Source organism: Spinacia oleracea, chromosome 2, assembly GCF_020520425.1.
Source record: "Spinacia oleracea cultivar Varoflay chromosome 2, BTI_SOV_V1, whole genome shotgun sequence".
NCBI classification, from domain to species: Eukaryota; Viridiplantae; Streptophyta; class Magnoliopsida; order Caryophyllales; family Amaranthaceae; genus Spinacia; species Spinacia oleracea.
The window spans coordinates 29841139-29854743 of NC_079488.1; the positions used below are offsets into that span (position 1 = coordinate 29841139).

Genomic DNA, 13605 nt, shown 5'->3' on the forward strand with positions numbered 1-13605 from the left:
GAATTCAAAAGGAACAACGTATGGCACTTGGAACTCAAACCAAAGAATTAAAAGGTGATTGGTTTAAAGTGGGTCTTCTGGAACAAGCTCGATGAACATGGAATAATAATCAGGAACAAGGCAAGGTTAGTCGTCAAAGGCTACAACCAAAGGTAGGTCTTGATTTCAAAGAAACTTTTGCTCCTGCTGCTAGCCTAAAGGTATTCGAAACTTAATTGCTTTTGCAGCCTTCATGTGATTTAAATTATATCAAATGGATGTCAAATGCGCTTTTTTAAATGGCTTTTTAGAAGAGGATGTCTATGTGAAACAACCTCCTGGGTTCAAAAATCATGAATTTCCAAATCATATCTATAAGCTTGACAAAGCTCTCTATGGGCTGAAGCAAGCTCCTAGATCATGGTATGAAAGACTATCAAAGTTCCTTTTACAAAAGGGTTTTAAACGAGGCAGAATAGATAAATCCTTATTTTTAAAGTCTAAAGGAAATGACCTAATAGTTGCTCAAATTTATGTTGATGATATACCGTTTGGAGCAACTAACGAAATCTTGTGCAAGGGATTTTCTAACTTGATGAGCAGTGAGTTCGAGATGAGTATGGTGGGGGAACTTAACTTCTTTCTTGGTTTGCAAATCAAACAAACAGAAGAAGGGATTATGATCCACCAGAAAAAATATGTGAAGGAACTCCTAAAGAAGTACGAGCTAGAATCCGCCAAAGTAAATCACACTCCTATGGGAACTGCCACTAGACTAGATATAGATCCAAATGGAAGAAGTATGAATTAAACGAAGTATGGAGGAATGATTGGATCACTATTATATTTAACTGCCAGTAGGCCTGAAATATCTTTTAGTGTAGTTTTATGTGCAAGATATCAATCCAATCCAAAGGAGTCTCACATGACTGTAGTAAAAAGGATACTCATGTATCTCAAAGGAACAGACGACCTATGTCTGTTCTATCTAAGAAGTGGATCATTCGAATTATTGATAAGAGGGTTTTCGTGTGTAGACACCTACTTTTGTCCCCATTCCCGAAAGGGAAGGTTCGATGATGAAAACATAAATCTCCACTTGACAACGCATCTCCTATAAAATAACGAATCTCAATTCCCCTTTTCATTTCACCCGAAACCTGCTATTTATAGAAACCTGCTAAAAATAGTAACTACCGTAAAAGGTAGCTTCTAAAAGTGGCAAGTCATAAAAGATAGAAACCTGTCAGAATTAGGTGTTGCACTCCAACATAAATCCTAAATGAGATAGAAAACTGTGAGAATCCTATTCCTAATATGATTCAGAAATAAGAGTTACGTATTAATTAAAATCCTAACGAGCCTAGAGTTCGTAACGGGCCCAGACGCATTTCGTCATGAAATTAATACGCACTAAAAGGCTCGATTAAAGTCTCACACACTCCGGATTCTAAGAATCCTAATCTGACAAAGAAACGGCCCAAACAACAATTTCAACGCCCAGCCCTGGGCGCTCAAATTGCCTGGATCCTATTTTCAACGCCCAGAGCTGGGCGCCGAATTCTTCGGCGCCCAGGCCTGGGCGCTGAAAATAACTGGGTACGTGTTTTTTTCCTAAATCTTTGTGGATTAGAACTCTGCAATTCTATCTTTCCACGAACTCTTCCCTATAAATACAGCCCCAAATTCGATGTGAAAAGAACACACACAACACACAATTCATATTATGAGTATTGACTCCAACCCATAAGCCTAATCCTCACGCTGCAAAATTGATCACGCGTTCTGTCGCAATCGATCCATAAATCGAATAGAACGTATCTTGTCCCATAATTTGAGATTCGTTAAATAAAAAGGAGAAATAGCAAAGTCAAAGTGGTTAGTTTTCTGAGAATCGTGACGCACCTCTCAAGGGTGCGTCGTAATGTGTCCCTTTTCGATGATTTAATTGCTTTCCTCGCCCTTTTTATGAACTGTTAAACTAACTAAATCTGATTGTTCTATCACGCCTAACAAACATAATATTTTCGGGAAATTGGATTATCATGCTAGGTCCCTTAATACTATTTAAATCAGATAATCACGATCGATCTAGTATTATATGTTGCATATTGCTAAAATCAACTCAGATTAGTTTAATAGTTAACGCATGTCCCTTCAATTATTTATGCTGAGCTAGTAAGGATATCCTGCCTCTGGAGTTATCGACGAGCGAAGTACTCCTCTCGGTAGTTACAGTCCCCCGAACCCTCAATCTCTACCTTGCGGGTGTATGTTGAGAGATCCCCACACCAGGGATCACAAGGGAACCTACGGCCGTCGTGGTCAAACATAATTGCACTCCCTTTATGTCACGATAACCGGGTTTTGTCAGTTTTTCTCATTGTCGTTAAAAACTGGATGGCGACTCCTATATTACTAGTCAATTGGGTGTAAACTCACAGGAAATCCATTTACACTTGATTGAATAAAAAGAATCGTCACACCCACGAGGGACGAGGTCACGCATTAGCCTTGTGCTTTTTCGACCCCCTCACATCGTGTAGTTATCCGAACTCCACCTAACCAAACAAAATTTATAGAAAACACCTATTCTACCGGCTAGCGGCAAGATATGGATCGTCCCAAGAGAACGGAGCGCATTGAGTTTTAGGCGTTAAGCTAGTTTAGACGTAAGTTGATTTGAACTAATTCCTAGGAAACTAAGCTTTGAAACGAATTAAACCAAATAGGGAAAACGCTAGGGAATCGGGGATAGGCTACGGAAATCGGGGGAAACGAACAAACAATCAAACAATCATGATGATGCAAAGACTTAGTGTATAGGGGAATAAAATCAAATGACGTGCTCGCCACCTCTCGGATGGAGCACGCGAAGCATCTAATCTATGGAAAAGCATTCGCATAGTCCTAAACTAGACCACTTGCATATAAGAACAACTATTCACTTGCATAAAAGAGGTTCACAATGTCTTGCCAAACCTAAACTATGCATTCCAATCAATTTTAATCAACTAGTATTTGCAACTACGACTCAATTAGTCATGGACATCCTATCACCAACTCACATTTAATTACATCAACAATCAACATTCAATCTTCAATTTCCCCTAATTAAGCCCCCTAGATTCTCCCCTATCCATAACTAAAATCTACTCACTACACATGCTTGTAACTAGGAAATCTAAGAATTCAAGGCTAGTAATCATGTAATTGAGAGAGTAAGAACAAGGAATCAAGAAATCAAGCATTCAATTGCAAAATCAAAAGAGAATTAGGAATCAACCAAACTAGAATCAAAGCAATAGAGGAATTCAAGAATTCAAGAACAACAGCAAAATAGCAAAGAACAAAGAACAAAGCAATTGAATTAAAATTGCAAGGAATTAAAAGAGTTGAAGAAATTACAACTTGAAGCTTCATACTATGGAGTTTCTCTCTCTAGAAATGCTGAAAAATGTAATTGGAAATTCTAATAATGTGAATGTGTTTTAAAATTAAAATGAAAAATCTATTTATAAGTTTCCCCAAATAGAAGCTTTAATTCAAAAATCTGCAGCCCGCGTCGACGTTCGGTCGCACATACCCTCTGTGCGATCGAACGGAGAAATCCAATTCGAGCACACACTTGATCCTATGCGAGCAAACGAAGCGAAGATGGCCTCCTTCGTCATGTGCGAAAGAACAAGAATTCTTGTGCGATCGAATAAGCTTTTCTTGGCCAATTCTTCTAAGATTTCCAGTGTGGTCGCACAAACAAGCTGTGTGGGCACACAAATATCTTGTGCGGTCGAACGAAAACCTGTGCTGTCAAACGTCAAAATTGGGGACATTCTGTCTCTGAAATCACTTTTGTGCGATCGTTGAACAGAGCTCGATCGCATAAAGGGGCTCTTGTGTGCCATAAAGAGCTGTTCGGTCGCACATACTCTCATCTTCCTTGAGTCCTCCACTTCTTCACTGTTCGGGCGCACAAACTCGTGTTCGGTCGCACATACCCTGTTTTGCTCCATTCTTTCCATCATATTTCACAATAATCACCTATAAATCACAAGATGGAGAGAAACTATAAAAATCATACGAAAAACTATAAAAACTACGAAAAATCATAATAAACTAACATGAAAACCTAAGATAAGAGCGACATAAATGTCGCTCATCAAACTCCCTCAAGCTAGGCGTTTGCTAGTCTCTAGCAAACTAAGCACGAAATAGGGAAGAATGAGCAATTATTCGAATTCTAAAAACTACGAAAACAAGAACTACAAGAATATACAACCTAACTCACTTTCGTAGGAATCACGGTTGCATTTAAGCGCATGCAACAAGCTCTTTAAACCCCACAATCGCTCATGAGGGCGAGTGGGATCTCGCAAGGGTTTCCAAAGAGAATCACCCATAACTCTTCCAACAACACAATCAAGGCAAGACCTAAAATTTAAAAAAAACCAAGAAAAAGAAAGAAAAGGAAAAGAAAGAAAAGAAAAAGAAATAAAGAAAGAAAAAGAAAATAGAAAAGAAAGAAAAAATGAAAAATGAAACTACAAAAGTCAAGAAAAGGGCCTTTATTATGGAACGAGCACAAAAGAATGCTAATATTACTAACCAAATAAACGAATGCACGCTAACCAATGTCCTAAGTCGAGTGAAGGATTCAAATGCCAAGAAAAGAGAACTATAGGTTCACACTTATCAATTCCCCTTCAACCGAGCATACCACGTCAAATCTCTAGATCCCATCCACCCTTAAGAATAGTTTCTCATGACGCCGCGAAGGCGCCGGAAAACAAGAATTGCAAGGGAGAAGAGAAGGTTACCCGACATCTTAGCATGACAATCTCATTCCATAAATTTGACCAAATCCTCCCTCCACCGACAAAGACTCAACTCAAAAGGGTAAAGAGGACTTTTTAGGGTGTATCGTTAGGCTAGGGGTAAGGTGTGGAACAAATTTGGTAATTGGTGCTCAAACCTAAAGTGAAGCGCAATGAATGAACTCAACATAAGCAAATCGAACCAAAACAAACTCATACCACTTATTTGGGGTACCCCCAAGCTTATTCAACAACAAAACTAAACTAAAACTCTTTTTAAACTTTTCTTGATTTGATTTTCTCTTTTTTTGTGTTTCAATTGAAACTTTTCTCCTTTCCTTGTTTTTCCTCTATTTTTGGCTTTTTCAAAACTTTCCTTTCTCTTTTTGCATATGCATCATTTATTCACTATATACATCATAATTCCCAAACTTTGCCATTCTAATCAATTTCAATCATTCCCCAACTTTGCATAATCATTCAAAACCACCATGCATCATAACTCATAGCTTCACTATCACTTCTAAGGGTGAAAATAAAACAAAGGCTATTAGGCTTGTAATGTGCTTATAAGAAATGAAGGGGCAAGGCTCAAATGGCTAGCAAGGGGGCAAATGCAAACAAAAATATATGAGGAAAATAGAAAATAAAGTCCTAAACTAAAAAGAAAAATAGTCACCGAAAGAAATGCCTCGTTCGGTCGCGGTCTCGGGAAGGAAAAAGTCAAATTCGGGAGATAAGGAAGTCAATGCTAAGGATCCATGCCACTCAATATATGAATACAATGTGTTTGGGCTAATGTGAACATGATCCTCACCAATGGGAACAAATACTACTCTCTCCGGTTTCAAGTCACTAGAGAGATCGACACCGTCTTACCACAAACCAAGGGTTCAAGACTCATGCTACCCATAGTCCTAACCAACTTTCTTAACACCTAAATCCTAGATGCGACCCAAGACATTGAAAACCGTGCAAACATCTACCAATTAGGAATAAAAGCATTCTAGCCTATAATTTCCAATTTTATTTTCCAAAATCAAGAATAATGCCTAAGAAACCTAGAAAAAACTTGCCTTGACAAAAGGAAAGGAAAACAAAGAAAAAGGAAAGAAAAAGGAAGAAAAGAATAAATCAAAACAAAAGGAAAACAAAAGGAAACAAAAGAAAACAAAAGAAATTAAAAGAAACTAAAATCAAACTAAAAACAAAGAAACTAATATATACATATGCACATAAAGCATGATTTCAAAGATATGAGCAACACAATTGGCAACTACACAACAAAACTCACCCCAAGCTTGAGTTAGGCCATGTCCTCAAGGCCTAAAACAAAACAAGGAGGGGCACAACTACCCATCCAACCAAATGCCCTATATGAAATATGCCCATCCCAAAGAATGCAAGGGAGATAGAAGGATATTACCGGATATGCCGTGGGAGAAAGTCTCGCAAAGAACCGGTAAAAACCGAATAAACTCACCAAAATATCGATGAGCAAGGCAATGGTGGAAAGTGTGAACCCACCTCAAAGAAACCATACCAAGAATATGCAAAAGATCCGCGGGGTGCCTCCTGGAAGCGCTTGTTTAACGTCATTAGCTTGACGAATCCCCCCAAATTCATGGGGGGTCCTTGAGGTCCATGATAGCAAAAGAACCAATAGAGTCTCCCAAGTAATAGTGTTTGAGCCGATGACCATTCACCTTGAAGGGCCCAGAATCTTCTTTCCGAATCTTAATTGCACCATGCGGGAAGACCCGAACAACGTCGAATGGACCGCTCCATCGGGACTTGAGTTTTTCCGGGAATAACTTCAAACGGGAGTTATAAAGGAGAACTATCTCCCCCTCCTTGAATTCCCTCTTTTCAATCCTAGCGTCATCGTATTGTTTAGAACGGGCTTTGTAGATGCTCGCCGAGTCACAGGCGTTTACACGGAGCTCCTCGAGCTCATGGAGATCAAGCAAGCGCCGCTCACCCGCACTAGATAACTCAAAATTCAAAGTTTTGATTGCCCACATGGCCTTGTGCTCAAGCTCAACCGGCAAGTGGAAATTCCTTCCATAAACAAGCTTGTAAGGAGTCATTCCGATCGGCGTTTTGAAAGCCGTTCTATACGCCCATAAGGCGTCATCAAGTTTGATGGACCAATCCTTCCGGTTCTTGGCAACCGACTTCTCGAGAATAGACTTGATTTCCCGATTGGTAACTTCCACTTGACCGCTATTTTGAGGATGATAACCCACGCCAACTTTGTGATGAACACCATACTTCCGCAATAGGGTCTTGAACTTCCCATGGGAAAAGTGAGATCCTCCATCACTAATCAAGGCCCTAGGAACCCCAAAACGCGGAAATATGATCCTCTTGAAGAGATTGATAACCACTTTGTGATCATTGGTGGGTGAGGCAATAGCTTCCGCCCACTTTGAAACATAATCAACCGCCACAAGAATATAGAGATTGCCATAAGAAGAAGGGAAATGACCCATGAAGTCGATACCACACACATCGAACACCTCCAACTCCAAGATAGGATTTTGTGGCATCTCATATCTCTTGGAAATATTTACCGTCCTTTGACAACGATCACAAGAGTTGACAAATGCCCAAGCATCCCGAAAAAGGTTGGGCCACCACAACATACTTTGAAGGATCTTGGAAGCGGTTCTATCACCTCCCATATGCCCACCACAAGGGGAGGAGTGGCACATACGAAGAACACTAGTGAACTCCTTTTCCGGAACACACCTCCTTAAAAGGCCATTCGGGCACCGTCTCAACAATGTGGGCTCATCCCAAATATAGCGCCTAGAATCATACTTCAACTTGCGGCGCTCTTGAGTTGTGAGATCTTCGGGGATCGCCCCACAAGCCAAGTAATTCACTATGTCAAAAAACCAAGGAAGATGAGAACTCCCAACCATGTAAAAGGTATCATCTCTCAAAGCATCTTCAATCGGCACATCATCCATAGCCTCACCCCAAGTTCTAGCCTAGAGAGGTGATCGTCCACCACATTCTCAGCTCCTTTTTTATCGCGAATTTCGATGTCAAATTCTTGGAGAAGGAGCACCCAGCGAATGAGTCTAGGTTTGGCCTCTTTCTTGGCCATAAGATATCAGATTTCCGCATGATCCGTGTACACGATAGTCTTTGACCCCACCAAGTATGTCCTAAATTTCTCAAAGGCATGCACAATGGCGAGAAACTCCTTCTCGATCGTGGTGTAATTGGATTGTGCTTGATTAAGAGTCTTAGACATATAGTATATCACATGAAGCTTTTTGACCTTTCGTTGACCAAGGACTCCCCCAACCGAGAAATCACTAGCGTCACACATCAACTCGAAAGGAAGTGACCAATCCGGAGCTTGAACTATAGGAGTAGAAATAAGGGCACTCTTGATTGTGTTGAAGGCCTTGAGACACGCAGCATCAAAGTGAAAGTCGCACTCCTTTTGGAGGAGGTTGGTGAGAGGCCGAGCAATCAATGAGAAATCTTTAATGAGCCGCCTATAGAATCCGGCGTGCCCAAGAAAGGACCGGATCCCCTTAACACTGACCGGGGGAGGTAGCTTCTCTTCGACCTCGATTTTCGCTCTATCTACCTCAATACCAAGGTGAAAGACCTTGTGCCCGAGAACAATTCCTTCTTGCACCATGAAGTGGAATTTTTCCCAATTGAGCACCAAGTGAACTTTCTCACACCTCTCAAAACACTTTCCGAGATCGATGAGGCACTCATCATAGATGGCACCTCCCACCGAAAAGTCGTCCATGAAAACCTCCATTTCCTCTTCGAGCATGTCACCAAAAATACTCATCATGCACCTTTGGAACGTCCCGGGGGTATTGCAAAGTCCGAATGGCATCCTCCTATAGGAAAATGTCCCATAAGGACAAGTAATTGTAGTTTTCTCTTGGTCTTCCGGGTTTATGGGGTTTTGAAAGAACCCGGAATAGCCATCAAGAAAGCTAAAATACTTATGTTTGGTTAGTCGTTCGAGCATTTGATAAATAAATGGTAAAGGGAAGTGGTCTTTCTTAGTGGAAAGATTGAGTTGGCGGTAGTCAATGCACATATGCCACCCGGTTACCGTCCGGGTGGAAATGAGCTCTCCTTGTGCATTCTTTACTACCGTCATCCCACCTTTCTTGGGAACAACATGGACCGGGGACACCCATCTACTATTGGAAATAGGATAGAAGATCCCGGCCGCCAAAAGTTTCATTATTTCCTTCTTAACCACCTCACCCATAGGTGGATTAAGCTTTCGTTGCCTTTCACGATGGGGGACGACATTGTCCCCAAGCTCAATATGGTGCATACAAAGTGTTGGGATAACACCTTTCAAATCACCAATGGTGTAGCCCAAAGCTCTTTGATGACGTTTCAAAACATTAGTGAACTTGAGCACTTGCTCATCATCCAAAATAGAGTTAATAATAATGGGGTAAGAAGAATTTGGACCGGGAAAAACGTACCTCAAGCTCGAAGGTAGAGGTTTGAGCTCTACCTTGGGAGCTTCCTTACCAATTCGGAATCCATGATCATTCGAAACTTCTTCCCGATCAAGCACAATCAAGCATTGCTCCGATTGAGCACAAGGTGAGGTGGAATCCAATAACTCCTTGTAGTTGGCCGCTTCAACCCCTATATCAACTAAGCCTTCTCTATTCAAAAGAGAAAACTCAAGTGGATCGTTAGTAGTGAGCAAGTGCTCATGCATGTCATGCACTAGGGGATCAAAAGACTCAACCAAGAAACATTTCTCATTAGTAGAACTAGGGTAACTCATGGCTTTATTCAAGTCAAAGAACAAACTATCCTTCCCAACCTTCAAAGTGATTTTCCCTTACTTGACATCAATAGTGGCCCCCGCCGTGGCCAAAAATGGTCGACCAAGAATAATAGGGACATGCACGTCCTCATCTATGTCTAGAACTACAAAGTCGACGGGGATCACAAATCCACCAACTCTCAAGGGTACATCCTCAATCTTGCCAATAGGGTATTTGACCGAACGGTCGGCAAGTGGCAATGTAATGTTGGTTGGGACAAGATCACCAACCTCAAGCTTGGCGAACACCGAATAAGGCAGTAAACTAACACTAGTGCCCAAATCACACAAGGCGTTGCTTATTTCAAGCTTCTTAATAGCACAAGGGATAGAGAAACTACCCGGGTCTTTGAGTTTGCGTGGCATTTGGTTAAGAATAATAGCACTACAATTTTCGGTGAGGTTCACCGTCTCCTTTACGTCGCAATCCCGCTTCGAAAATCTTGAGTAGGTTGGCATTTGGTTCAACGCATCCGTAAAGGGGATAATGATATGCAATTTGCGAAGAACATCTAGGAATTTTGAGAATTGCACGTCTAGCTTATGCCTTATGAATCTTTAGGGATAGGGAAGTTTAGGAGTGGGGAGAGGTAGAAGTGTTGCCTCTTTTGGTCTAGGAGTATCACCCACATCATCGATAGGAGGCTCCTCATCTACCACATCATTGTCTCTAGACTCAACGACTCCCTCTTGTTCCTTCCCATTGGAATTAGAAACCTTATTAGCTCTAGGAACATCATCTAAAATCCTCCCACTCCTTGTCACTATGTCATTCATTTGCTTTGGAGCTTGACTTTGGGGTGGGAGACTAGTATGCACATGATGTTCCTTAATGGTATTAGCAAGTTGAGCTAATTGGGTTTCGATCATTTTCAAGTGAGTGTTGGATTGCTTAAATCCATCCTCAAACTCAACATTTTTCTTGACTTGCGCCCCCACGAACGACTCCATGAGAGCCTCAAGGTTAGACTTGAGAGGCGGGAGCGGTGGAGGTGCATTGCCACAACCACTAGGGTTTTGTTGGAATTGGTTGCCATAGGTCCTTGGCCCATTGAATCCGGGAGGTGGAAATTGAGAGACACCATATGGACCTTCCGAGTTCAACGGATAACCCCCACTAGAGGCACCCCTAAATTGCCCATAAGAATAGTTGTAACCCCCTCCACCTTGATGTTTGGGATTATAACTACCTTGATTGTATTGGGTTTGATTGCCAAGACCATGAGATTGACCATAGGGTGCTTGGCCTTGATAGCCTTGCGCCCTATAGCCACCTCGGCCATGACTATCATACCCACCTCCTTGGCCAAAGACTTGGTAGGATCCATGCATAGGAGGCCCTCTAGGTGCTTGCCTAAAAATGTTTTGATTATTGGGTTATCATATCTAGACCTCTCATTCAAAGCATGGGCATATTCCATATCAAAATCACCTTCACAAGAAGGGCCATAATCCACATAAGACACATTATGCACCAAAGGACAAGCATTTGGGAAATGACCATAGTCTTGACAATTATCACAAAAATATGTGCCCGGAGGCATTGTGTCATAGGAACTCACCTTGCTCTTCCCTTTAGTGAGAAGAGAAGCCGAAGGCGGTGGAATTGTTGATGGCGATGGTGGTTGACTTGGTGTGCTCTCTAGCTTTTCCAATCTCGAGCTAAGCTTCTCAATGATCCGTGCTTGCTCCATAGCATATACCGACCATTTACCATTATCAATCCTACCCTTGCTATTATAGTTCCTTGTACCAACATGCCAAGCTTGGTAATTTTGAACTACATCCTCAATTATCTCTTCTATTTGATCTTTGGTCTTGTTCATTATGGGACAACAAGCCCCCGCATCTAGACTCGTCTTGGAGGTCGGGCTCAACCCCAAATAGAAGGTTTAGAGTAGCAACCACTTAGTAATCCCATGGTGAGGGCACTCCCTTTGGTATTCTTTGAATCGGTCCCAAGCTTCAACAAGCGATTCATCCCGCTTTTGCTCAAATGATTGAATTTTGTGGTGATATTCCGTCGTCTTGCCATGAGAGTAGAACTTGCTAAAAAATGCGCTTGTCACTTCATTCCAAGTTCAAAGTGAATTTGGCTTTACCTCCTTGTCAAGCCAATCGCTAGCTCGTCCTAGGAGAAAGAAACGAAATAGCGTCAACCGCACATAGTCCGAAGTCACACCATTGTGTTTGATTGTATCAGCCATTTTGATAAGGGGGTTTTCGTCTCGTTATCCGAACACCACCTAACCAAACAAAACATATAGAAAACACCTATTCTACCGGCTTGCGGCAAGATATGGATCGTCCCAAGAGAACAGAGCGCATTGAGTTTTAGGCGTTAAGCTAGTTTAGACGTAAGTTGATTTGAACTAGTTCCTAGGACACTAAGCTATCAAACGAATTAAACCAAATAGGGAAATAGCTAGGGAATTGGGGATAGGCTAGGGAAATCGGGGGAAACGATCAAACAATCAAACAATCATGATGATGCAAAGACTTAGTGTATAGGGGAATAGAATCAAATGACGTGCTCGCCACCTCTCGGATGGAGCATGCAAAGCATCTAATCTATGGAAAAGCTTTCGCATAGTCCTCAACTAGACCACTTGCATATAAGAACAACTATCCACTTGCATAAAAGAGGTTCACAATATCTTGCCAAACCTAAACTATGCATTCCAATCAATTCTAATCAACTAGTATTTGCAACTACTACTCAATTAGTCATGGACATCCTATCACCAACTCACATTTAATTACATCAACAATCAACATTCAATCTTCAGTTTCCCCTAATTAAGCCCCCTAGATTCTCCCCTATCCCTAACTAAAATCTACTCACTAAACATGCTTGTAACTAGGAAATCTAAGAATTCAAGGCTAGGAATCATGTAATTGAGAAAGTAAAAGCAAGGAATCAAGAAATCAAGCATTCAATTGCAAAATCAAAAGAGAATTAGGAATCAATCAAACTAGAATCAAAGTAATAGAGGAATTCAAGAATTCAAGAAAAATAGCAAAGAACAAAGAACAAAGAAATTGAATTAAAATTGCAAGGAATTAAAAGAGTTGAAGAAATTACAACTTAAAGGTTTAAACTATGGAGTAATTGGAAATTCTAATAATGTGATTGTGTTTTAAAATTAAAATGAAAAATCTATTTATAAGTTTCCCCAAATAGAAGCTTTAATTCAAAAATCTGTAGCCCGCGTCGACGTTCGGTCGCACATACCCTCTGTGCGATCGAACGGAGAAATCTAATTCGAGCACACACTTGATCCTATGCGAGCAAACGAAGCGAAGATGGCCTCCTTCGTCATGTGCGACCGAACAAGAATTCTTGTGCGGTCGAATAAGCTTTTCTTGGCCAATTCTTCTAAGATTTCCAGTGTGGTCGCACAAACAAGCTGTGTGGGCACACAAATATCTTGTGCGGTCGAACGAAAACCTATGTGGTCGAACGTCAAAATTGGGGACATTTTGTCTCTGAAATCACTTTTGTGCGATCGTTGAACAAAGCTCGATCGCACAAAGGGGATCTTGTGCGATCGAACATAAAGAGCTGTTCGGTCGCACATATTTGCATTTTCTTGAGTCCTCCACTTATTCACTGTTCGGGCGCACAAACCCCTGTTCGGTCGCACATACCCTGTTTTGTTCCAATCTACTTGGTTTTCCATAATATTTCACAATAATCACCTATAAAGCACAAGATGGAGTGAAACTATAAAAATCATACGAAAAACTATAAAAACTACGAAAAATCATAATAAACTAACATGAAAACTTAAGCTAAGAGCGACATAAATTTCGCTCATCAATTATGAGGGTATGCAGATGCAGATTATGTTGGTGATTTAGTAAATCGAAAGAGCATATCAGGTATGGTTCAATTCTTAGGTCCATTTATGGTTTCTTGGGGTTCCATGAAACAGGACATTGTTGCTCTATCCACAGTTGAAG

General features: G+C 41.0%; 1 protein-coding gene and 1 non-coding gene across 2 annotated transcripts; one reads left to right on the plus strand and one right to left on the minus strand.

Moving 5' to 3' along the window:
- Nucleotides 1–9654: 9654 nt before the first annotated feature.
- LOC130467308 (uncharacterized) lies at nucleotides 9655–10098 on the minus strand. Its single transcript, XM_056835783.1, has one exon. It carries the CDS (start codon nucleotides 10096–10098, stop codon nucleotides 9655–9657), a length of 444 nt encoding a protein of 147 aa, XP_056691761.1.
- Nucleotides 10099–11553: 1455 nt separating this feature from the next.
- LOC130468278 (small nucleolar RNA R71) lies at nucleotides 11554–11656 on the plus strand. The gene has a single exon (XR_008928685.1). It is a non-coding gene; the product is annotated as a small nucleolar RNA R71 (small nucleolar RNA).
- Nucleotides 11657–13605: the final 1949 nt, after the last annotated feature.